General features: G+C 38.4%; 1 protein-coding gene across 3 annotated transcripts in view; it reads left to right on the forward strand.

The window, feature by feature from the left end:
• The window catches only part of LAMB1 (laminin subunit beta 1), a 64,651-nt gene that overhangs the window by 26,950 nt on the left and 10,352 nt on the right, over positions 1–27,349 (forward strand). For all 3 annotated transcript variants that reach the window (XM_042468148.1, XM_042468150.1, XM_042468149.1), the window contains 13 exons: positions 1,076–1,211; positions 2,386–2,544; positions 3,620–3,747; positions 3,968–4,088; positions 4,898–5,102; positions 6,053–6,196; positions 6,463–6,694; positions 7,888–8,051; positions 9,614–9,838; positions 11,882–12,099; positions 12,677–12,773; positions 22,209–22,578; positions 26,641–26,825. In XM_042468148.1, the coding sequence (XP_042324082.1) occupies positions 1,076–1,211; positions 2,386–2,544; positions 3,620–3,747; positions 3,968–4,088; positions 4,898–5,102; positions 6,053–6,196; positions 6,463–6,694; positions 7,888–8,051; positions 9,614–9,838; positions 11,882–12,099; positions 12,677–12,773; positions 22,209–22,578; positions 26,641–26,825 (2,384 nt within the window). The remainder of the gene's footprint in view (positions 1–1,075; positions 1,212–2,385; positions 2,545–3,619; positions 3,748–3,967; positions 4,089–4,897; positions 5,103–6,052; positions 6,197–6,462; positions 6,695–7,887; positions 8,052–9,613; positions 9,839–11,881; positions 12,100–12,676; positions 12,774–22,208; positions 22,579–26,640; positions 26,826–27,349) is intronic.

Genomic DNA, 27,349 nt, shown 5'->3' on the forward strand with positions numbered 1-27,349 from the left:
CTCATGTTCCCATGATGAAGATTTTCCTTTGGTTTATGCTTCCTTCATCCATGCATCAGATATACTCAAAAAACCTGTTAAAATGGTGTGGTGGACCCATGAAGCTGCCTAACACTTGGATGTGTTGACAACAATGATCTCAAAACCATCTGAAAGTGGGTGTCACTCACCAAAAGAAGCTTGGCCAACATGTGTTTCCCTTTTGGCTCTGCGAAGAAAATAGGCTCATTCATCTTGAAAGTTCTGCTTAACACTGCTGTAGTTGAGATGCCTATTTTTACAAGCTTGATTTCTAATTATAAAACAGCCTGTTTGGAAGAAGGATGCAAATTCCTCGTTGTAATTTCCTCCAGCATAGATCATTTGAGAAATTACCTGAAATGCACAGCTGGGTTGAATGCTAACTTGAGCTTTTGAATGCTGGAAAACAATCAGGGATGCATAACAAAGGATGGAGGCATTGTTCCAAGCACAGGAAATTTCCCATACTTATTCAAACCTATCTGGGATAGACACAATAACCTCACAGGAAGACAGAATTTTTAATGATGACTATTTCCATGGGACTTTTTTCCACTATAAATTTATCTGTCCCCAAAGTTTTCAGATGGCCTTTGCATGAGAAAATAAGTGGCTTTCAGTCTAAATGTCTGTGCTACAAACAAACCCTCAGAAGTTAGCAACAAAATATGTGATGGTTGCACCATTACAGTGGTCAGTGGGTCGTGTTCTAAACACTTTTTTAGTTGTGCAGAAATTCTTAGAATTTAAATGTAACAGAATATTTTCTACATATATCTACTTTTGTGAGTCCTTTTTTAGGCGGCATCTGCACTGCAGAAATAATCCAGTTTGACACCGCTTTAAGTGCCATGGCTCCATGTGATGGAACTCTGGGAATTCTAATTTGGTATAGCACTAGATGACAGAGAAGGCTCAATGTCTCACAAAAGTACAATTGCCAGAATTCCACAACATTGAGCCAAGGCAGTTTAAGTGGTGTCAAACTGGATTATTTCTGCAGTGCGGATGCAACTATCGAAGATGTGCAATATAAATCCATTCTCTCTTCTAGCTGCTCAAGAGAATCTGGTCAATGCCAGTGCAGGCCTCATATGATTGGACGCCAATGCAATGAAGTGGAGCCCGGTTATTTTTTCATTTCTTTGGATCATTATGTTTATGAGGCAGAGGAAGCCATCTTTGGCCCTGTGAGTACCAACTTCAGCAAATGATCCATCACAGCAATCCCTTTCATATCCACATATTCTATTGTGTGACGAACCTGTTGGTTTTATAGTACCATTGCATGGGCCCTCCTGGGTACAATTGTGGCCTTTATGAAGAAGGTATACAGAGCCATGGTCTACTTGGAAGCTTCTAGGCCCCCAGTATGGTGTATAAATCTTGATTACAGAATTTCTTAATGGTCTGTTTCCAAGTTCAGGATGCCATTTCCAGGGAGGCAGCTAAAGGCCCAGGAGGGTGGTGGGAAGAGGAGGAACAGGCGCACACCTATTCCTGTTCTTCTCCCCAGCTTCCTGTGCCTTTACCTGTCTCTGGTGAGGCAGCCAAAAGCCTGGGAGGGCAGGGTGAAGGCACACATCTGTTCCTCTCCCCCCCCCCTCCCCCGCACTCCTGGGCCTTCAGCTGTCTCTGAAGAAGTTTCTCCCCCGGAAGTCCCCCCAAGCAACACCTGGTGCAGAAATGCCTTTGCATTTGGCCTTCCTTATTATGTACAATATGTGTATTATACTGTTTATGTCTGGACAACATGTTAATTTGATAGAGAAACATCTGGCTTAGGTTGATTGAAACTGACACTTCCATTTGGTATCTAGATAGAACACAAACTTGTCAATAGTGACTTCCTGATTATCAATCCAGCCTCCAAAACCTCCAAAAGAAGGAGACTCCATCACTCTCCAAGGGAATGTCTTCCACTGTCGAACAGCCCTTACTGTCAGGAAGTTCCTCCTAATGTTTAAGTGGAATCTCTTTTCCTGGAGCTTGCATCCATTGTTCTGGGTCCTAGTCTCTGGAGCAGCAGAAAATAAGCTAGCTCCCTCCTCAGCATGACATCCCTTCTAATATTTCAACAGGGCTATCATATCACCTCTTAACCTTCTCTTCTCCAGGCTAAACATCCCCAGTTCCCTGAGTCTTTCCTCATAGGGCATGGTTTCCAGACACTTCACCATTTTAGTCGTCCTCCTTTGGACAAGCTCTAGTTTCTCAATGTCCTTTTTGAATTGTGGTGCCCAGAACTGGACACAATATTCCAGGTGGGACCTGACCAGAGCAAAATAGAGTGGCACTATTATTTCCCTTGATCTAGACACTATACTTTTATTGATGCAGCCTAAAATTTACTTTGTTCCTCAGGGAGTGAGTATTGTTGAACGTCAGTCTTCTCAGGATCGTGTACCTTCATGGACTGGAATAGGATTTGTTAGAGTTCCTGAAGGAGCTTATTTAGAATTCTATATTGATAACATTCCCTATTCAATGGAATATGATGTTCTGATTCGCTATGAACCACAGGTAAATGGCAAGGCTGTAGAGCCATGTTGCTTGTGAATATGTTGTTCAAGGAGTTTTAAAATTTACATAAGGAGATTGATTTGGTTTATCTGTGTCTTAACATTACATAAATGTTTTAATCAATACTTAATAGGACTTTCTAGGGGAGGAAGGGATTATTGTTGTATTGCATGGTTTTTTATTTTAAACCCCCTCGATCCTCATGGAGAGGTGGGGTAAAAATAAAGTTTTTATTATTATTATTATTATTATTATTATTATTATTATTGAATAGTTTATTTTTGTGCATTAGCAGTTGTATATAGTCTGTATAACAATTCTTAAAATGTTTGTAATTAGCCATAGATATTAGAAAGCATGCTGAAAATAGATATGCAGAAAAAGCTAATACAGTGTGCCCTTACCTTATGCAGGGGATCCATTCTGGACTCCCCCCTCCCCGTGTAAGGCAAATTCTGCGTATGCTTGAGCCACATTGTACATAATGGGGCTCGTGCATGCGGTAGCACACACTGCATGCACCATGAAAACACATGCCATTTCCTGTTTGTTGCGCAGCTTTCAGCATAAGCTGAAAGCCGCATATAGCGCGCCCACTTATGACACGGGCGCACTGTATGTACTATTCCAAATTTGCATATTGATTTTAGGATGCACATGTATTTGTATAGTGATGGAAGGAGATAATAAATAACAGACAATAGGAATGTATAGTTACAGTAAAGATACAGAATTTTAGAAAGAGAATGTATGAGCTCAGAACAACCCCATAAATGCTGAAGTCTAGAATATTTTTTAGATCTAAGAAATCAAAATTAGATCTACTCCAACCAAAATGCACTAAATTATTTCCAGTAAGCAGGGATGCAATCCTATATAGGTATATTCAGAAATAAGTCCCATTCTGTTCAGTAAGATTTTGTCGAAGACAAGTGTTTGTTGGATTGTTACCAGCTTTATTGTATATACCGTCCTAATTACTTCATCAAACAAAACTGATCAACATCAACAGAAAACACTTCAAGTATTAAAGGTATGTTAATGTGAACTATTTGTTCTTGCTTTTTTTATTCAGTTACCAGATCTCTGGGAAAAAGCTGTTATTACTGTATTTCGTCCAGGCCAGATTTCTGCTAGCAGCAGATGTGGCAATACAGTACCTGATGATGATGATCAAGAGGTATCATTATCTCCAGGTTCAAGGTAAGTATCACCATTTATAAAGAAACAATAAATACTTGGGCAGCAAAGGGAAAAGGCAGGGTTTGATTCCATAAAACTATCACTCAAATTAACTATTTGTTGTTTATTGATATCCCAGTGATTCCTGTGTATTTTATTGGCCCATTTGGGGCAAATACAAATCAAATTTATAGTTTTATTTTTCTTCTTGCCTCAATGTTGTGCCTTCTTGATAATACAGATATGTGGTTCTTCCACGACCAATATGCTTCGAAAAAGGACTTAATTACACTGTCCGCTTGGAACTGCCACAGTATTCCTTAAATACAGAGGTGGAGAATCCATACACGCTCATTGATTCAGTAAGTGTACAAGAACTCTTAAATAGAAATATGGCAAAATAGGGATGTTGGGCATGATCCATCCTCTTCAATTAGCACAAATTGAGTTGAGAGATGCTGGATGAATGAGGCATAGGAAGTTAGCATAGGTTAATGTCTGGATGCCCTGCAGTATGCTTCACACAGTGTGTACACTGCTGAGTGTCAATCAATTAGAGGTAAATGCAATCCTCTGCACTCTTCTCATAAAAGCAATATGTACAAGACAAGATGGCTCGTCCTTCTTTTCAAGAATATCAGCAGCTGCTGCTAAAATCTAGAGAAAATTAAACGGGGGGGGGGGGGGTGTTGAGAACTGCCTTTGATGTATTGTGTTCAGCTGAGACTGAAAAAATAAGCGAAGGGCTCTGTTGCTAATGCAACTGGGGCCCTTTTATACTACAACAACAGTACACCATTGTTTCATTTTAACAGCCATGTTTCCATTTTATGGAATCCTGGGATTTGTAGTTTAGCTAGGGGGGATTTAGACTTTTCAGCAAGAGAACTCTAGTGTCACACTAGACTATGAAGCCCAGGATTCCATAGGATGTAATCAAGGCAACTGGACTGAAATCATAGTGCTATAAAGGACCCTAGACAGTCAACTGAATACTCTTTGGGTTACATTATTAGAATACACCAGTAAACAAAAATCTGGTCTTTTTAACCCTCATACAGCATTGATGATTTTTTTAAAGACTGAATAAAAAGAGATTGAATGAAATAAATTTGCGGTAGGTTTCAAGTGATAGTTGAATAATAACAATGGCTTCTTAATCATTCCACAGCTTGTTCTCATGCCATATTGCAAATCATTGGACTTATTCACAGTTGGAGGCCGGGGTGATGATGTGACAACGAACAGTGCCTGGGAAACATTTCAAAGATACCGGTGTCTGGAGAACAGCAGAAGTGTTGTTAAAACACCTATGACTGATGTTTGCAAGAATATAATCTTTAGCATTTCAGCTCTGTTACACGAGACAGCATTGGGTAAGGAGGCTTGACATCTAGAACACTGTCTCTGATTAGGAAATCGTGATATCTTCTCCAAAACAAACCATGGCTTAGTGTAATGTCCAAACAGACATATGGATGGGACATCTGAATGAATGAATACTGGCTACATAAGTAAAGGTATCAAAGTTGGAAGACATTTAAACCTAAGCACATTTATATCTGAATCAGTCAACTTGGAGATCTAACAGAGTTGGAATGCAACTTCATGCTGCAATAGGTCAGGCTTGCAGTGAGTCAATGCTGGTGGGCCAGGAGGAGGCCTCCAGAGGCAGAAACTAGTCTCTCTGGAGCCTGAAGGAGGGAGTGGTTCAGGGCACCCCAACACATATGTTCCAACAGGTATGACTGAGGTGAAGTCTCAGAGGAAGGATGTATTTGCTATCTGCTGCTTCTTATGCTCTACATCTGAGGCATGGGGCTGATGACAGTGAAGAGGAGAGATGTGCAGGACTTCCTGGCCCCAGGAGCACTTCTGTCTTGATAACAGCACATTATGAGTAGTATATTGGTGCAAGTGTGCAACACCACCAATAGCATGGGGCTTCTAGCATTCACTCCAACAGCACCATTGATAATCTGGCCTTGATTTATATCTCTGCATAGTCCTAAAAGCAGATTTTGAAATTACCATGTAATGTAATGTAATGATCTCAGGGCAATATACAGACAAGAAAACAATATTAGACATTTCAAAACAATTTAAACAGTAGTGGTCAAACAATATTTGACTCCTCCAAATCCAGGCATACTTGTCATTTTAATTCACCTCTGTCAAAGCTAAAGCCATCGGATGATGATGCTTATGCCTATCTTGTTCACAAGTAATTCTTTCATTAGTACAGTGGCAACTCTCACAATACTATTGCTGTCTACTTTTCTGCATTTGGAACACATCCTCAACCTATGTCTTTCCCCCTTTTTAGCTTGCCAATGTGATCCACAAGGCTCAGTAAGTTCTGTGTGTGATCCGAATGGAGGCCACTGCCAGTGTCGGCCAAATATTGTTGGAAGAAGATGTGACAGATGTGCTCCAGGCACTTTTGGATTTGGACCAAGTGGATGCAAACGTAGGTTTCTAAATCAGACTGCCAAATGTTGCTGGTTCTTAATCTTACTGAGTAACTAATTTAAGGGAGAGTAAAGATATTTTGAGTTCTTTATTTCAGTATATTTTTAAGAATCCTTATGAGCTTAGTTGGAGGAAGCAACGCAGCCCCTAAATGTTTATTTTTAAATAACTTCAAGCTGCTAGTGTAATAAATACATTAATATAAGCAATGTCTCCAGTTTTAGTTTTATTCAGGATGTGTCTCTGTGTGTTTTGTCTTATAAGTTTGTGAGTGTCATGTCCAAGCTTCTGTTAATCCCTTCTGCCATCCGGAGACTGGGCAGTGCCACTGTTTCCATGGGATATATGGCCGTCAGTGTGACAGATGCTTGCCTGGTTACTGGGGATTTCCAAGCTGCCAGCCCTGCCAGTGCAATGGCCACGCAGATGATTGTGACCCATACAGTGGACAATGTTTGAATTGCCGTGATTACACAACTGGCCACAACTGTGAGAGGTACTGCTTCTTTGGAGGTTAACTGGAATATTTGTTGAATCAAATATTACTGCTCAAGCAATACTTAACATTATTGTAGTCTAAAATGTAATGTGTCTCTTATGTAAAATGGCAACATCAAGGTTTGCTTGTTGGAATTTTTATATTTTTTAATCTTTTCAAGTTGTGTATGCTTGAATCCGTGGATAAAGAATCTGTGAATACTAAGGGCTGACTGTAGTAAGGTGGAAAGGTGAACTGTGTGTAGAATTTGTACATGCACCATTTTGCTAACGTTTCTTCTTCCCTCCCATATTCTTAATTTGTATTAAATTGCACAATATAAACACTTTTGAATGAATGTATTTGTGTAATTGAATTGCAGTATTATTATAATAGAGCAATTTGGAAGAAAGAAGTGAGTAAGAGAAGGACAATAGGGGCTATGGTACATGGCAAAATATAAGATCCTGAATAATGCTGCCTGATTCTCCAGGATGCAATTACATTGAATTTGTCCATTGTGAACTATTGGGGGTAGAGCAGGGAGACTTTTGTTCTAGGCTAATAATGCAATGAACTAAAGAGGGGAAGGAAACGATTAAACACAAAGGGGTTAAAACTTGCAAAAGAGAGCCTTTTTTTTTTTTTTTTTTTTTTGGTACATGGTTTATTGGCCTTTGTGTTAACATATACAGACTGTTCAAGGACTAGCATTTATTAGCACTAGATGTTACCAGCCCATATTAGGACTCCAGATTTCTCTGTTGGCTTGGTTGAGGGTCACGTGCAGAACTGTGAAGGAATGTAGAGTTCTGGGCTTGTGCTAGCTGCATGTATACGGAGTTATTCTGCAATTGCTTAAAGATATGGTTAAGAAACAAGCCTAGTTTTGTGCTGTCAAGTATTGTAATTAAATTTCCTTACATATATCTGATTCTTTTAAACTTTCCAGAAATCCATATTAGTTAGTGAGTTAAAGTGTGTTTATATGACAAGTGAAAAACAAATTGGTTTGACTTGGCCCTGCTTCCATTAACATCGATGAACAGCCAATTAAAATATCCCTAGAATAATGTTATTCAGCCTGTGCTATGGAGAAAAGTGAAAAATCTCATCCCTCTGTACACTGCTTCTGTTCCCACTTTGCCTGTGCAAATATGTGTTTTCCTCTTTTGGTATACTTAAAAGATGTTTGTGTATTGTAAAACTAGATGCCTTGGGGGCTATTATGGAGATCCTGCCCTGGGATCCGGAGATCACTGCCGCCCTTGTCCTTGTCCTGATGGACCAGAAAGTGGACGCCAGTTTGCTAGTGGTTGTTATCAGGACCGCACTACCCTCCAGGTGGCGTGCATTTGTGAAACTGGATATAAAGGTAAGGTAGCTTCTGAAAATAATGACAATTAAAACCTTTAATTTGTGCATACATTTTCTAACATGGGATTTTCTTGGCAAGATTGGTTCAGAGGAGGTTTGCCATTGCCTTCCCCTGAAGCTGAAGGTGTGTGACTTGCCCAAGGTCATCCAGTAGGTTTCATGGCCGAGTGAGGAATCAAATCCTGGAGATGTGTGTGTGTGTGTGTGTGTGTGTGTGTGTGCGCGCGCGCACACATGTGTGTGTGCACTTGTTGTTGTTATGGTGTGCCTTCAAGTTTTGCCAGTTTGTTTTCCTTAAACTCTAAGGCAAACCTGTCATGGGGTTTACCTGACAAGTTTTGTTCAGAAGCTGTTTGTTCAGAACCTTCCTTTGACAGCCCCGAGATCATCCAGTAGGTTTCCAGGTCAAAGCAGGAATTCACTGTGATCTCCTGGAATCCTGGTCCCACATTCAAACTACTACATCACACTGGCTTGTTATTTTATTATTGTTGCTATAATTATCCAAGTATATGACACTTGATAGTGAATGTAGATCCTATCCTGAAAGCTCATCTTCCTGCCTTTTTTTGCATCATTAATTAATGAGAATTATACTGTGCATCATTCATACATAACATGAATGAATATTAAACAAACTCTTTTAGAACATGGTCACATAGCCCAAAAAACCCACAAAAAACTATAATATAGTTCCTCCTCCCTTGTCTTGACATCAGGGGGAAGGATCTTGAAGTAAGATAATGATATGAGATAATGCAATAGCAATAACAAGAGTAAACAATACTTTATGCTAGCATTTTTATCTGGAGGAACCTTTTGAAATAACCTTCAGATCTCAGGGAACCCCTGCATAAAAATTATTGATTTCAGATAATACTTGCATAAAAATTATTATACAGCTCAATAAAATAAAAATATATTTTTTTTCATCAGCTATGATCTGACACAAAACCTTTAAGTTCCAGGGAAGCCAAGCTTAGAAACTCTGCTTTATGCATTTAAGTGGAAACTTTTTTTTTTAAAAAAAAACTTTTATAGTAAAAAACAAAAAGTGATTCAGAACTAAGAAAAAAAACCTTAGGTTGGTAAGTGTTAGGCACACTAAGATAATCAGTACAGTCTTTTTTTTAATCATTCAATTGATTTGGCACCAATTGGCTTGGGTAGGGTTTTTGCTGATAATTACCAGCAAGTCACCTTTGAGTTATGGTCACCCTACGAATGAGACCCTTCCAAGTTACCCTGTTATGAGTAGACCTGCTCAGTTCCTGAAAACTCAGGGCCATGGCTTCTTGACTGAGACTATCCACCATTTTTAATGTTGTCTTTCTCTTTTCCTACTGCAATTTTACCAAACATAGGAAGATAGCAACATACTAGGTTTTGAAATCTGTAATGAATTCTGTAATGAATTATTTTGAAATCAGCAATGGTGTGAATTTGTAGCTGCTTATTAAGGTCTTCTGTTTGTCTTTAAAAAAAATAGATTCTGGTGCTCACTCCTATTTTAGTTTAGTCAGCTGAAGAGATTTCTTCTTTCTCTGGTTTCTTGAACAGGGATCAGATGTGGCGAATGTGCTTCTGGTTTCTTTGGAAACCCTGAAGACATTGGTGGGATTTGTCAGCCCTGCCAATGCAACAATAACATTGACTCAACTGATCCAGAGGCTTGTGACAAGAAGACAGGATTGTGCCTGAAGTGCTTGTATCACACAGAGGGGGAAAACTGCCAACTGTGTAAACATGGCTATTATGGACGGGCTCTTCAGCAGGACTGTAGAAGTAAGTAGTGTAAAGTTGGTTACTGAAGTTATCCAGTGGATCCCCATCTGCATATTGCCTGCTCCCTCACTAGGGCTTTCTTTGCAAACTTCCCTGATATTTTTCTAAGCTATAGGATAGGAATAGATAGATGTCATGCTTATGAAATCTACTCTGACTTTTTGTTTTGTTCTGTTCTAGCACAACCTAAAGGTTTATCAGCTGGAGCCTGGTGCAAAGACATGCACTTAAAGTTAAAATAGTCAGAGCCCAAGAATTCTGAATACCGGAATTGTGCCAAACTCAGTTCTTCTGTACAAAAATCTACTCCTGGCTGTCCCCATTTCTCTTCATTTCAGCAGTATGAGGGCTGAGTTTTTTGCTGCTTTTGATAAACAATTTGAAGTTAGAACTCATTCCCACATACAGTACTGAAGTTAGCCAGTAGATCCCATCTGCCTACTGTGCCTATTCCTACACTAGGGCTTTCTGTACAACAGCAAATTTTGGAAATTCACAGACTGGAATGGTTACATTAAAGGTCAACAGATAATTCAAGCCTAGTTTGAGACCCTTGTAGACTGTGAGCCTTTCTGGTTTAACCTTATACCAAAATTTTAATTATGCTGGGATAATCTTGGACACACAAAGGAGATGTGTTTTGAAAAAGTGGAGTTTAAATGAAAAAGAACTTCTCATGTCTAATCCATACCTTTTGCACATCCTGAAAAGATGAGGCCTTTGTGATAGGGAAGGCTTTCCTGCTAGCAGTCATTTCCCTCTTAATAGCCTTGGCCACTTCCTGCTGCCCTTAGGCTTTGTAGGGGAGAGGGGTTGCTTTTTGTTTACAGACACATTCCTACTTTGGTAAAGAACAGAAGGAATGGGTTTCTGAAAATTCATGGTGCAAAGAAATGGAGAGTTTTGCATCCTGAATAAGATTTCATGCATCTGACAGAGTGGTAATCCAAGTTGTTCAGTAAATATACCATGAAGATGAGAATTCTAAGTGTGAAGCAATGGTTTTTGTCAACAGAAAAAAAGTAGAAATATTTAAAACAGCCCTCTTAAAACCAGTTGCTCCCCAAGAGTGTTAGCTGACTGAAGATGGTGAGTCCCATGCATCTGGAAGGCATCAGATCAGAGAAGGCTGATTTCAGAGTTGTTTTGCAATTTTCCTTCTGAGCTTTGGAATGTGATTTTTTAAAAAGTATTTAGCTGCATAAGACTATCACCTCCGCAAGATGTAGGGAGGATAACATCATTTCCTTATCTCCTTAATCCTTTCAAAAACCATCTTCCTAACACAGATCAGTAGCATTCCTGTTTTAAACTTTAGGAATGTACAGTAAGAAATAGTTGCTTTCCCTGTTCTCCTAATGCATCTGTGACTGATATTACATTTTTCTCACAGTTCCTACCTCAGAGATCAAATTCATGGTATCTCTTTAGAGCCCCTAAAAACCTAAGATGAGTGAGCTTATCAGATGAACTAAGGGAAATTTGTACATTTTCTTACTTCACAGTGGGTTGTAATAATAAAACCCATCTTGAGTTTTTGGAATAGAATGTGGGAATGAATGTAGATCAGTCAGTGGTGGCTTGAATCCCAGCCATTTCCTCAAATGCTGATGTTTTCCCCAGCTCTAACACAGATCTATAGAAAAGGTCTTAAAGATGATTACTTTCTAAATTAGGAAACAGGCAGACATTTTCTAGCCCAGCAATCCTGCACCGTTTCCGGTTCTCCATGGGAGATTGTTGTGTTTTTTGAGCCTCTTTCACTAACAGCTTGAAACTCATTTTGACAGTTTTCAAGCTGGGAGTTCATGGATCACCACTGTGTATCTCTGTTGATGGATCTTCTCCCTCTTTCTACAGATCACCTGAAAATCTCCAAGTGGCTATAAGGAAATGAATGAACATTTTTCCTCTGGGGAATACTGGGGTTGATTTCTTCCAAAAAGAGTTCAGCAAATTAAGTCATACATTTTTCGATTTGCTAAATTATTTCTTTCACATGCATATCTGCCACTCATCACCTTGGCTACTCTTCCATTCCAGAGTGTGTTTGCAATTACCTGGGAACTGTTCGTGGACAGTGCAATAGCTCTGAAGACTGTGAGTGTGAGAAAGAAACTGGTCAGTGCCAATGCCTACCTAATGTAATTGGACAGAGCTGTGACCATTGTGCCCCAAACACATGGATGTTGGCTAGTGGGAATGGATGTGAACCGTGCGGTTGTGATGAGGATCGTTCCTTTGGCTCATCTTGTAATGAGGTAGGAAAGCATCTTCACTACAGTTAATAGAAGTGTTCACTGTAACCTATGGCAATAAGTTTGATCAGTTGTATTAGTGTGCAGAAAGTATTCTCCAAATATCATTTTGCCCCATGACTCTTTACAAGGTTTGTTCTAGTTTGACAAGCTTACTTAGTCTTCATACACTGGCATTAAACAAAACTTTGCACAGTGTGAGTAGTGGAGTACTGTCGTCCCACCATATTCATGGGGGTTAGGGGAACAAGAACCTGTAAATATGGAAAGTTTGCAAATAGCCCAAGCCCAGCCAGCTGTCCCAAGAATGAGAGGAAGGGACAGAGCAGTGCACGCAGGGGGGCCACGCACCTTCTCCCCTGCCTGGGATAGCTGTAGCCAGCTGTCCCAAGCACAGGAGGAGGAAATCGCTGAGATCGCAAATTCGCAAATCCCAAGTCTACGAATGGAAAGGGACGACTGTATTTTCTGACCCCAGTAGGAATACCATGGCACATAGTTGCAGTGGCCCAATAAAGTTTTGCACAAGGTTCATTTTGTAAAAGCCATCCTAATTAGCCAATTTTGTTTTAATTGACAGTTTACTGGGCAATGCCAGTGCATGCCAGGATTTGGAGGACGCACGTGTAATGAATGCCAGGAGTTCTTTTGGGGTGATCCTGGTGTGGACTGCCAAGGTGAGCCCATTACTTTCATAACTCAATATGCATTGTTACCCTTCCAAAAGAGCAATTCCAAATGTCAAATCTTTATGTTTATGGTATTTGTAACTTCTACTACTGTTGAGAGCTTAGATCACTATTGACAGATAGCTCAATCTGTCAGTATATTTTTGCCCCAGGCTGTGTAAAATGTCTCAGGTGCATGCAATGGGTTAAAGAGGAAATGTTGACTCAGAGGAAGCTGATGCAACTTGAGCATGGAGATGGGTCATAGCAGTCCCAAACTGCACTGTTACTGTGGAAGATGATGAAACACTAGCAGGGAGTTGGGTCAAAATCCTAGCTGTGTTTATGTATATAAGGATGAATGCTCCAGTACACAGTGTGGTGGTGTGGATGTTGGTTGATTGCAGAGCATTATGCTGATTTGTGTAAATACTGCTGTATCGTGCTTGTAAATATTTTGTTGCAACTAAGATTAAAAGCTTCTTTGGAAGAACCTCAACAAATGTGAACTACTTCCAGACTCGGCAGTGTTGTGTGTCTTCCTGGCTGGCAGTCTTCTGTGTGTGGACACAGTCGTACCCCAGCGCTAACACAATCTGTGCTTGTGTGTGTAAAAAAAGACAAAGCAGCATTCATATTGTCTTCCTCCCTCCTGCTAAAAGGCATTGAATTAGATACAAGCAAGAGCAAAATCCTACAGTACATTCATTAGCTTCCTTCTCAATGTTGCAATATTTGTTACTATATAGTACAAAGATGTACCCTGATTTTGGCTGGCTTTTTTCCTATGCTATTTTAGTTATGCTAAATTTAATTCTAGGAAGAGTTTGGTTACATTGTAGATTTTTACAACTTAGTAAGAGAAATTATTTTATTAGTTTAGATACATTCTATTACTGTTCTGGATTTTTAGTACCTGTATAATAATGTGTGTTTTAACATTTTCTAAATCTTCTAAGAATATATCCATGATGCTTCATAGATATATGCATGTTTAGAAGTTCTCCCATATTGTAGATAAAGAAAACATTTCCATAGGCCTGGTCCTGAATCATTAGGTTGCTTGGAAGCCAGCCCAAGCGCTCCTGTTTAGGCTCTTTGCAAAGACAGTTTTGCTATGCCCTTTTGTTTTTATGAACATAGCTGCTAATGGAATGAAACTTCAGACACTGTCCAGAACAAATTGGTCTGTGTTTAAGTATTTAACCAGGCCATTTTGTGTTGTAGGTTAGGCTTATGTTATGTTTCCTGAGTTTGATGTGTGGGTAAGGAATGGAATGGGTTTTTGGTCTTATTTACATTTTTGCAACCAGTATTTATTTATATTAGGCCCATTTGTTAAATAAATGTTGCTATCTCTAGGAAGGTAAATAATACCTTTCTCAAATTTTCATTCTTGATGAGAAAGCATATCTCAACACTTTGAGGCCCCACATCAAAAATGTGATCTTCTGGCTACACATAATAATAATAATAATAATAATAATAATAATAATAATAATAATATATTTATTTATATTCCACCTTTTCCCAGGGGAATCAAGGTGGATTACAACAGAAATTTAACAATAAAACTTCATAAAAATGCAATTCGCGCTAAAACAGTCCCACATCTCAACCCTCCCCCCAAACATAAAACATAAGACAAAGAGCAGTTAAATAGAAATTAAACAGCAAATGGATTAAGATTAAATTAAATTAAAAATTCCAAATACAATTTTGCTAAAAAATTTGGGGAGATTTGAGGTGGGGCATGTATCGTCTTCTGGGGGGGATGGGGCTTTCCTTCTGTAAAACCTTTGAATAGAAAGCTACACATAACACTGAATTTAGTTACAGAATACCAGAAGTGTGTAGACATATTTCTCCAACACTTGCTCCTTTGATAAGCAGCTACAGAAGAACAATGGTAGGCCTTTTGTGCGTAGTTAGCATTTCTGGGTGTCAGTTCTTGCCTTCTGATTACTGAACTTACAAAAAGCTGAAGAATCCTAAATAGTCATGGCATTTTAAAAAATAATTTGGTAAATCTAATAAGCAGCCTGTGCATTTATTTATTCAGCTACAAATGTTGCCAGTTAGGATGCAATTCCTGAAACATTCAGAAGATCTCAACTTTCAAAAATAAAATAAAAAACATAAAATGCACCTTCCTTCCCTGGATTGATTTTGGGCAGGAGAGGTCAAAATAATTTCTTGAATATGAATTGGAAAAAGTACAGTCGGCCCTTCTTATACACTGATTTTTTTATACACAGATTCAAGCATCCACGGTTTGAAAATGTTAAAAAAAAGGATAAATTTCAAATATCAAACCTTGATTTTCCATTTTTATAAGGGACACCATTTTGCTATGTCATTATATTTAATGGGACTTGAGCATCCACGGATTTTGTTATCCACGGAGGATCTTGGAAAGAAACCCCAGCTTATAACAAGGATCCACTGTATATAAAACTGGACTTTATGCACAATGTGGTTCTAGCTATCAAGCCTTTCTTTTATACAGTGGGCTCTTGATATCCATGGACTTGCCATCCGAGGATTTAAACAATTGAACATTGGCGGACAGCAAGCCCCATTTAATTCAATGGGTACGTGTCTTGCCCACCATTAATTAAGCACAAGGGGATTTGACGTCCCACTTTTTTATCCATGGGGGTTGGATTTGGAACAGATCCCTGGTGGATATGAAGGGAGGACAGTAGGTGTTTTTAAAAATGTGGCATTTATGAAGGGAAAACAGTGCTAATTATTAAGTATTTAAAATTCTTCTTGTGGCTTCATGCTTGGTGACACTGAAACTTGTTCCACTCTCTGATAAATTATGTGAAATTCTAAAATTAGTTATTGTATTGACAATTTTTTAAATATTCAAATCAAATTAATATCCAAATCTAATAATAATAATAATAATAATAATAATAATAATAAAATCTAAGGCATAGATTTAAAAAATTGGCATTCAACAATGAAGGGGGGAAATATGATTGTTTTATCAGGTCAGAATTCTTCATCTTGAAGAATGACTTTCCTTTCCATTTCAAGCTGAATCCCCCAGATTCCTTTCTGCTTCCTGGAGGAAGAATCTGTGCGAAGAGACAGTAATTTTGGTGCTTCAAGGATGCAGCATTACAGCTGAGCATGCTGCCAAAATCATCTAGAGTACTCTTTTTAGTTAAAGTACCAGTAAATGCAAATAGGCTTATTTTAACTCAGGAAGATTGGATGTCACTGGCTGTGTATTTACTGTTGAACTCAGAAACCCCAAGGTCAGGAAGAGGAGAGGGAAAGAATTTGTGTCTTTGTTGTTTTCCAGTATTAATACTTACTAAAGTTAGAACTACAGTAAGATAGTAGAACTTCAAGAAAGTTTAAAAGTTTCTATTAGTGCAGATTTCGTTCTACAAAATAATATGATTGTTCCAGAAACAAATATAAAAGGCTAAAACTTTCAGTGATCTGCAATCTCCTTCATTGAAGTTGACATGGGGACTTAACAGATAATGTTTCTCATCTTCAAAATGCATGCTTAGTGGATGGGGAACAAGTCTTGTGGTCTCATACTTTCTCGTTCTTCCCATCATCCCAACTGCAGATTCAGAGAAAAGTGGTTACTTTATGTTTCTAAGCCTGATTTAGAGGGAAGACAAAGATCATAAGCCTAAACCCCAAATTAGGCTTGACTGTTCTACCAGTTCCTCCCCACTGTGCAGCTCTTGGTGCTGCAGGTGATGCAAAAAATAGGGACACCCCGAACACGTGGGATGCATGCAGATGTAAGATAGGAGAAAGGATTATTCCACTGATAAAAGTTGTGTCATTAGTAGTTTTCCCCTGTTGGATTTAGGCCATACTTTGCTAATTCAGATGTAATAGCAAACTCTGGTTTGCCTACATTAGGGTGTATATAACTGATGCAAAGAGGGAAGTATTTAAACACAAGGGTCCTTTCTTACACTCCAAACTGTAGCTATTTGAGGGCTGGAAAGCTTTTCCTTTTATACAGACTGAATGAGATTCCAAAGAATTATGTACTTTGGGGTGTGGGCCCTTCATATAGATATAAATGTGTAATTTTACAGAGAAATTCATGGCTAAGTTACATGAAATCAATACATTCATTTGGTATTTGCAGAGTACAAATTAGTTAATAGTACTTTCCAATTGTCAGTTCCAGATGGTGTTAATTTTTAACTGTTCCTTATTGCTGTTTTGAAACTGGTAACGCTAGTTCAGAGTCATGTCCAAGCTGACAGAATCTATGTGCAAAGTACCCATGTGGCCTGGGGCATGTCTAGCCACTAAAAACAAAAAAACATTTTAAGAGACCAAATTTCACAACCTCCATGGGTAGGTTTCTGTTGAAAATTGACATTATAGCTATCTATTGGTGATGTCTTTGAGTTAGACTTGCGTTTAACTTTCAAGAGAGTGTTATATTCCATGGCCTTGTATAATAACACCCCAAATCCATAAAATAGTGAAACCTTTCTTGGCCAACCAAAATATGCAAAACATTTGATACAGGTTTTTGAAGCTCAATTGGCTTCTTCATCAGACAAAGGTGTTAAAATCAAACAGGAGAAATAAGAAACAGGCTTGTTTAAGCATTTAATGTACAGGTCCTTGCCATTATTTATATTAGAAAATGATTACTGCCCTGTCCAGTCTGTAGGGGGGCTAATCTTTACAATAATTATAAAGGAATGATTAAAATGGTGCATCAGTAGCAATAGTGGCCAAAGAAGAGGGTAAAATATTTGATTAAAATGTTTTTCCCTATGATATATTTCCTCTTCCCATATAAATTATAGCAATTGTCAGCTTGGAATACAATATGAAATTGGCCATTTAAAAAAAAACTTGCTGCTTTCTTTATTGGCAAGAGACTGTTTCTGACCTTTAAAACATGCAGGGTTTTTTTCACTACCACCTTCTATCTAAATAATTATTCTGCCAGCACAAGAAAGGTGATAGTGAAATATTTGTCATTCACTCCCACTGCTTTTTTTATGTACCCTCAACAAAATTAAAACACACTGCTGGTGGGTATCTGAGAAAGAGACCAGATCTAGACAACTTGCAATTAGGTTCTTTTAAAAAATGATGAATGATTGATTCTGCTGTTTCACTTACTACTAAGTTGCTAGCACTATTAATAGAAACTCACCTCTTATCTCAAACAGTGGTAGATAACAATACCTGCTGCATACATTTATGGCGAACTCACTTATATAACATCCAAAGTATAATTTCTTTGTATATCTTTGTATATTTCTTTGTATATAAAATGTAAATGACACACATTTTACTTTATTAATAGGCAGTCAGGCAGTGCTGATACCAGATTAAGTCCCTGGTTTTAATCCTAAAATCAGTTGGCACTGCACAGTTGATGTAACTGCCTACTTAGAATCATGATTTTTGTAATCCACCTTTATGGAGAATCAATAGGAATGCATTTCTTAGAGAAGATACCTGTATTTTTCTAGGCCACTTGTACTAAGATTTGTGTGTAGTTTCTGCTTCAAAAAATTAAAGCCCATTGCAAAACTGTAAACACAAATTCATGATCATATGCATATGGTTTAAGCAAATCTGGATGGGTTTGTGTAGCATATTCTGTGGTTTTTAATAAGGAGAGTAAAATATATGTATATCTGCCAGAAATCCTGCATGCACATCAGGGTGTTCCTTTTCTAGGCTGCCTGGAGCTAAGAACAGGAAGGTATTTGAGATAAGATGCAACATTTTGTTGTGGTTAAAATAACTTGTGGTTAAAATAAAATATTAGGGGAAGACTGCAATTTCAGAGAAAGAAGAGATAACAAAAATGCTCACAGCCCTTTCCTGATTTCCAAGCCATGATTCACTCACAGATCTTGAAAGTTAAGTCTGCATCGAACCAAGAGCTGGGATGTACAAAGTCAAACATGTGCTCTGGACCTAAATTCATTTTTCCCTCACTGTATTTTTAATATAGCACTTAATCCTGACTAATATTTAGAGTTTACCTTTCAACAGTTCTGTTCTTAAATATGACTTAATTTGGATCCAGACCACAGTTTTATTCTCCATGCCCCACCTTCGTAAGTTACTAAGTATACAACTCTCAGCAAGTATATGTACTCTTGTCATCTTTGGGAAGAGATTGTCATGTTTTTAAAAACCATGTGTTTGCATAACTTTGATAATTTACAAAAAAATGCATGGTCAGTGTGGCTATTGCAAAAAACAAGGGACATTAGGCACTACTGCAGCAAAATAAAAGGACTTTAATCTACACGGAGTGTAAGAAAGTCATTGTATTCTTTGGAATTCTTAGTGGTTTGGACGTTCCTTAAAACAAGGGCCATTTGGCAATCTTATCTGCTGCATGTTTTAAAACGTCATTGTGAAATATATGATGAAATTTGGCTTCTTTAAGCTTGTTTGTAGGATTGTCAGCTTCAGGGATGGCAGTATTATACAGGGATTTTGTTCTGAAGACACTTGTACATTCCTGTGTTCCACATGTGCTTTGTACTAATCTCTTATTAGATCCAGCACCAGTTAATGTTCCTCAGTGTTGAGCAACACTAGGAAGTTAAGATAGACCCTTTCCAAATATGTGTTGTCCTGGTTTTGACCATCTGTAAGAAAACAATCTGGCAATGAGCATGGGATAGCTTCTTGGGAATGATTCAAATTCAAAAATAAAAGCACAGAATAATTTATATTATAGCACGACCATAGTATGTGGAAATTAGGGGAGTGAACAGGTCCAATCTGCAATAAAATCCTGCCATTTTCTCCATAGTCATTATTGATTCCATTCCTTGTGCCCATTTCCCCCACTGTCCAAAACAGCCAGCATTCTGGGACCACTGAACACTTCCAGTTGTCAGTGGGCAGCTTGGTTTTCTCATTCTTCCAAAATGCCCTCTTATTTCATTAAAGACATTTTCTATTTCGGAGACTTTCAGGTAACTTCTTCCCTCCTTGTCCCTTTAGGCATCAACAGTGATTTTGATTATATAAGATTTAGCACTTACCATCTGAAAACTAGAAGAAGGATTACACTCAATTCATTGCTAGCTAGGATATGGACCATGTGTTTGAATTGTCTGTACACAGAGCTATTCTACAGACCAGTTGGCGTTCATATAACATGGAGTTCATAAATTATTTTACATTATTTTAATTTATGTGTAGTTTTAAAAAAAATAAAAGCATGGTGAATTTTATCCACTGCAATAAATTACGTAATATTAAGCTTTCTGTAGCCAAATTTCACAAGATTCTATTTTTATTTATCTGTTATTATGCTTACTTCTAAAAACTGTATGGTTTTGAAGTTATTTTTGTAGTTATATAAATCTATGTTTCCCGTGAGTTTGCAGATAATCTCCTTGCTGTTTCTCAGTGACCATGTTTTGACTACAGTTCAGTTGGCCATCACAACCTAAGTTCATTATTAAAAGGGATTATAATTTAACCATAATGCTTAAAACCTTTTAAAATAATTAACTCATTATTAGAAATATTTTGGCATTGCAGTCTTGTATATTTAGTTATCAGAAGAGCTACAGTTTAATATTTGTAAAAGTATTTGTATTATGCCAATACAGAATTAGAATCAAGAGATTCACATGATAGTTCATAAAAATGTCATGACCTGAAGCACAACCTGAAACTTCATCTCCTACTGGAGATCATGAAGAGTGATGTTTCCAATTCTAGATTATCCCTGTTATTACTGGAATTTGGACTTCTCGTATGCTATAAATCAATGATAGCACAGTTATGTGCCGTGCTGATTCTGCTGTCTCCGGTTTGGCCTCTGAATCATAGGCATCTGGGGGGAAATCTTAATGCCTTCAAAAAAAGAACAGAAATGCCCATTAATTTCCGTGGGATCAGGATTGTATGTTCACATCTGCTGAGATGTATTGAGTGTGTAACATGATACATCCTGAGATCTTCAAGGGAAGGCACCAGGCTTCTGTTTTTGTCACACCCTGGTAAGGAATGTGAATAATTAGCCATTATCTTGAGTGTCTTTTCTCCAGTAAGTAATAGTTAGTGTATAGAGGGGAGGGTTAAGTGACTCCTTTCCCCCCTCAGCCTTCAAAGAGGAATGAATTGCCTAAGGAGGTTTACGTTCCACAGCAAGCAATTCACTGTGGGAATGTTAAAAGTTGCTTTGATGGAAATAAAACCCCTTGTGTTGGTGTAATTCTGAGAACAAAAAGACCATTTTGTTAAATTGCACCAACATAAGTTGAACAGCAGGACAGCATTCCCTGTTGGGGTTGGAGTATTCTTCTATGTATGAATTCTCTATAAGAAAGCTGGTCTTGTTTATGGTGACTTACTACTTTAAATGGCCTTTTAGAAATATGGCTAAAAATGTGTACTGTATATTTAAATAGACACACATACAAAACTATTAAAGCCGGATTTTTGCCATCCTCTCTGTATTTTCTTTCCATTCTCACTATGTCTGTATCTGTAAGAAGGTTCAGTATTGATGGAAGAACTTGTAACAACAATAGATTGTAACTCCAAAGAAAGAAAGGATGGAAGATATAAAATTAACTAATAAATTGCAAGGATCCTGATTGATGTATAGATCATTTGTATGTGTTAAATTGATGAGTTCCTTGAAAGGTGTGGCATTGCTTTAATCTGCTGAGTGTCAAAAGTTCTGTCATCTTGAGTGCTGACAGAATAATGCTTTTCAACTGGCTATTTATTTTTACCCTGACAGGCCTTTTATCCTTTAACCTTGCAGCCCTTCTAACCATCCAAAAGCCTGTTCCAGAGGCTTTCCCAAACATCTAGATCAAATTTAGAGGGCATGTGAGATGGTAGCAAAGTGTGGCCCCCAAAACAATCCAGGAAACCTTTATTTCCTGCCTTTCTCCCACAAAGGGTGGGGGGGACTACTTACAACATCTCTTAAAGCAATGTTAAGATCTTTAGAATTGTTTAGTCTTTATACATTTATTAAAGAAATATATATTTATTAAATAAATATCTCAACCTCCATCCAAGAAATTCTGTGGGGTTAATTCCAAACTTTTAGGGGGGAAATGTTTGCAGCATCCTTCTGAGATAAGAAAGGCAGAAAGACAGTGAATAGCCTCAGCTTGCCCACTAGATAGCATGGTTGCATAGGTATTTGGGATGCAGGTATCCACCAGTCTACCTCTTTGTTGTTGGTACTACACCTTGATGCATGTGTGTAGCTTTGTGCATTCACCCACCAAACATATACATTTGATGAGATGAAGTTAATAGGAGGTAAAATAAATGTAGAAACAGGAATCAAAGTTATATTGGAAAACTGAGTGGTAATTTATCAAGAGGAGTGTCATTAGTAATTCTTGGCCATTAAAAAAAAACAGTTGCCTGTTTTGGTAATGGGATGCTTCTTTATTTCTGTGTCTTTTGCAGCTTGCGACTGTGATCAGCGTGGTATTCAGACTCCGCAGTGCAATCGCACAACTGGCCGGTGCATCTGTAAGGAGGGTGTGGAAGGGGTCCGATGTGATAAGTGCACCCGAGGTTATTCTGGCACCTTCCCCGACTGTACTCCTTGCCATCAGTGTTTTGCTCTCTGGGATATCATCATTAGTGAGCTCACTAACCGGACACAGAGATTCCTGGAAAGAGCACAAGCCCTGAAAATCACAGGGGTCAGTGGGCCTTACCAGAAGACTCTCAACTCTGTGGAGGAAAACCTGAATGAGATTAAAAGCATCATTGCTCAGAATCCTGCTGCCGAGCCCCTTAAGAACATTGGAAATCTCTTTGAGGAAGCTAAGTAAGTATGGCATAGAGTGTATCTAAATAATGCTCCTTACTATTTGCTCAGCCATAGGGAATTAGAGATCTCATAGTACAGCAATTTCAGTGGGAACTATAGCAAAAAGAAAAGAAGGAAGTTGGAATGGTGCCATACAGATGGAAAATATGAAGGAAGCTGTGAAGCTGCCTAGCAATTAGCAAGGAGACACATTTGTTGATTTCTTACATGTTCTCCTGGGATGTAAGACAACATATCTGTTTATACAGGATGAGAAATTAGGTGCTTGAAATATTTAGCCTTTAGCATATCAGTCTTTCCCGTTACTCCATTCAAAGAAGCCAAAATGACAAAACTGATTTGATCTGTTGATACCACCAGTTATTTATGTTTCTGCAATTGCAACTGAGCAGTCATTTGAGAGAGAAATTAGGTAACTGCTGTTGATGGATGACTGTACAAGTTTTCTATACAACTCAACAACTTCTGTACTTTTCCAGCTGAGGCTAGTCCCATCTAAAGAAAATAACGACCTGTTGGGTTTGCACAAACCATTACTAGATATTAGACTCTCCCTTCTGTTTTCTGTCTACTGGGCCTTGTTCACATACTTATCAGCTCTTACGTTATAATTTGTGAAAGGGTAATAATAATAATAATAATAATAATAATAATAGTTTATTTCTATCCCGCTTTTCCAATTCAGATCAAAGTGGCGGTACAAGTTGTATGAACTGACACTTTTGTGTAAGGGTCACATTTGACATGTGACTGCAAACTGAAGTATTAGCTTCCATAATTCTGCCGTTCTGCAATGTTAGCATCTGTATGTTTACTCTGCTCATGAAGATGCCAGTTCATATAATTAGCTGACTTTCTTGCATGTTCCTGGAAACTAACTGTTTGCTTATGAGCCCCCAAGCCTTGTTCTCAAGAGATTAACAAGGCAATGAATAGTTATTTTAAATGGTGTATTTTAATTTCTTTTTAAATAAGTAAATAAATAGTGTTGTTTGATTTAAATCCTGTCTAATATTACACTAAAGATACCTGATCTGGTCTGATCTTGGAAGCTAAGCAGGGTTTCCCCAGTTAGTCCTTGGATGGGAGATCTCCAACAAATATCAGATGCCAGCCACAGATGCTGGCAAAACATCAAGAAGAAACTCTGCTAGAACATGGCCAAATAGCCCGAAAAACCCACAAAAAACTATGGATGCCGGCCATGAAAGCCTTCAACTTTACAAATATCAGACCCTCCCCCAACAAATTTTATCGGAGAGAATAAGTGTGGAACTTTCCATTAGCTTTACAGAGAACCATTAAGGAACCTTCCATTAGGTTTACAGAGAAAGGTACTATCAAAACACCTCTGAGTAATTATTTGCTTAAGAAAATCTTATGAAAATCATGGAGTTGCTCTAACTCAAAAGATTTGAAGTGACACACAGACACATTATTTTATCATTATGCTGCATATACAGTGATGACATTTAACGTTAAAGGTGAAAACACTGTAATATTCTTATATCCTAGCATGGTGGTTTCCTCAGTAGGGGAACCCTTTCTTCTGTCACAGAACACCAGTGCAGAAAGTCCTATGAAAACACAATTCTCATGGGGAAGCCCCTTTGGTTCCCTATGGTGGCCCCAACTGACCTGAACATAGCCCTGCATCATACCACAGATGGAGATTAGTCATGGTTGGTTTAGAAATTTTACTTTGCTGGACTACATGTTCACCATCAATAGAAGTATAGTCTCTAGATCAAGGGAAGTAATAGTGCCATTCTATTCTGTTTTGGTCAGAATATTGTGTCCAGTTCTGGGCACACAATTGAGAAACTGGAGCATGCCCAAAGGAGGGTAACTAAAATGGTGAACGGTCTGGAAACCATGTCCTATGAGGAACAACTTAGGGAGCTGGGGATGTTTAGCCTGGAAAAGAGAAAGTTAAGAGGTTATATGATAGCCCTGTTTAAATATTTGAAGGGATGTCATACTGAGGAGGGAGCAAGCTTGTCTTCTGCTGCTCCAGAGAACAAGACCCAGAACAATTGATGCAAGCTACAGGAAAAGAGATTTCACCTCAATATTAGAGGAACTTCCTGAGAGTAAGGGCTGTTCGACAGTGGAACATGCTTCCTTGGAGTGTGGTGGAGTCTCCCTTCAGAGGTCTTTAAACTTCCGAATGGCCATCTGTCAGGTGTGCTTTGATTGAGAGTTCCTGCATGGCAAGGGATTGGATTGGATGGCCCTTGTCTCTTCCAACTCTGTCATTCTATGCTTCTAACATTCCAAAGCTCTGGGCAAGCCGCTTTTCACCATTTGAGATATTTTCATTAAGGAACCTTCCATTAGGTTTACAAGCAAATCCAATATTTCTGGAGCACTGCAGTTGGATACTTCTAATGTCAGAATGAAATAGTGTTGAAAGGTATCTAGATATATATTATACCCACCTTAATTCGTACCTTGTTTGTTCTGAAGAATAGTGATGCTTTCTCTGGATTTCAAAAGAGAAAAAAAATGCAGCCTGAAAAAAAAAGTTTCAACATCTAGGGCTTGGCATTCTGCTACAGACTTGCCTAATTGTTGTTTCAAAGGACTTGCCATGCCTTTGAATTTGGCACTCTTATCCTCTAATTGCTTCCAAGCAACTCATGCATAAATTAGCCAAGTGGAATAACTATTTTCAAATGCTATCTGGGTGGATCATCTATGCCACCCCTATTAGAGAGCCAACCTGGTGTAGTGGTTTGAGCCTTGGAATACAACTCTGGAGACAGGGTTTGAATCCCCATTCAGTCATTCAACCTCACTGGGTGGCTTTGGGCAAAGCACACTGTCTCTGCCACAGAAAAGGGTAAAGGCAAAGCCCCTCTGAACAAAATGTGTCAAGAAAACCCAATGGTAGGTTTGCCTTTGGGTTGCCTTGAGTCAGAAATGACTTGAGGCACACAGTTACAATTACATTTGAGAATTGTTTGCACTATCATAGATCATACTTTAAGTAATCTTTTTAAACTTTCAAACCATCTCTATCCAGCATCAAAGCACTCTTAGATACATTCCCAGGAAAATATGCAAAGGTGCCATGGAACACAAACTGGCCTACTTGGGAGTAAGCCCCATGGAACTCAATGGAGCTTACTCCTGAATAGACACAGGCTTGCATTATTAAAGCTATAAAAGAAAAAGGAATCTGCATTCTTGTGAAGTCATTCAACTTGGAATGTGTCTGTACCATAGAAAATTATCACGTCTCTTTCCCTGCATGTTTTGCAGAGCCTTGAAAAGAATCAATTGTGTAACTTCACCCCACTCAGAACTAGTCTGGAAAAAAAAGTAATTGTAATAACACATTGAGATATGAAACTACGTATGGATTCTAAGAGTCAGTCCTTTGACCTATGTGGCTGACAAAGTTCAAATGCATTACAGCAGGCTTTTGGAATCCAGATTGAGATAAATCTCACACAAAACAAGCATTTGAGCCTTTTGCTGCCTTGAGTCTAGATAGCATTAGTATATCTCTGCTAAACTAGTATAGTGGGCCCTCCACATTCGCTGGGGGTAGGGGTGGAGAAAATGAAAGTGAGGAGGGGGGGACTGGAAATAACTGTTTTGTTTTGTTATTTATCTGAGAGAACCCCTTTCTAGGAATCTCTACATCCTCCAGCACATCTCTGTGTTCAGATGTCAACATCTGGCAGACGCTGGCCGTAGAATAGTGCTGGAAGATCTACGTATGCCTAGAGAAGTGTTTTTTCAAAGAATCTGTATGTCCTCAAGTGTGATTGTATGGTAAACTTCCAACAGAGTCATGCTGGTGGACCTAGACATTTTTAGAGGGCACATATAAATCAAATCTGTGAATAATCAAACTGACAAAAGTGAAAGCTGCAAATATGGAGGGCCAACTGTATTTAAAGTAGGGCAATTGTAACAAAATAGTATATCACATTGTTGGGGAGGGGAGCAATTAACCTTGCATTTGGATTAATTTTTTTCTTTTTCATTCAAGGCCAGTTAGCGTTTTGTTCAGTTCAATAAACTAAGGTTCTGTTTGCTTCACAGGAAACTAACAGCAGATGTTACTGAAAAGCTAGCAGAAGTTGAAGAAAAATTGTCCAAGGTGTCAACAGAAAGCAATAACACGGACATTCAACTGAGTGCCCTCGAGGCAGATGCAAAGAGCCTAGACAGTGTCCTGAAAGAACTAGTGGAACAACTGGAGTTCATAAAAATTTCTGATGTTCGGGGTCAGTTTTTATATCTGGGATTCACTGTTGTTTTTTTTAATTTTATTTTATTTTTGCTTTCATATAGGTTTTGGTTTTGCTAAGAAAACAAAAGGAGAGGAAATTCTAAACAAATACACATAGTGTATGTTTAAATTAATAATACCCTCTCCCTATCCTCTCCAGTTTTACATGGATAGTTTCAATTAACCCTGTCCTGCCAGTTTTTCACTTTCTTTTAAAATGTCCCAGTTCAATCTCTCCTCCTTCCACTTTCCTTCTTTGTCCTAAATTTACTTTAATTGCTGCAAAAGTGCAAAGTGGTTTGTTTCAAATTGCAAAAGTGATTTGCACTCAATTAACTCAGCAGCAGGGAGCGGAGAGGAAGCTTGCCTTTTCTAGTAGGCAAAAACAAGTATAGTGGGCCCTCCACTAGTCAGGCAAAAACAAAAAACCTGCTGCAGCTTTTGTAACTTGGGTGTTCTTCCTTATTAATAACTTTTGCCATCTTGTCCACCTGCTGATGTTGCTTGGTCACATCTGTC

The sequence above is a fragment of the Sceloporus undulatus genome, chromosome 5 (assembly GCF_019175285.1).
Source record: "Sceloporus undulatus isolate JIND9_A2432 ecotype Alabama chromosome 5, SceUnd_v1.1, whole genome shotgun sequence".
Classification (NCBI taxonomy): domain Eukaryota; kingdom Metazoa; phylum Chordata; class Lepidosauria; order Squamata; family Phrynosomatidae; genus Sceloporus; species Sceloporus undulatus.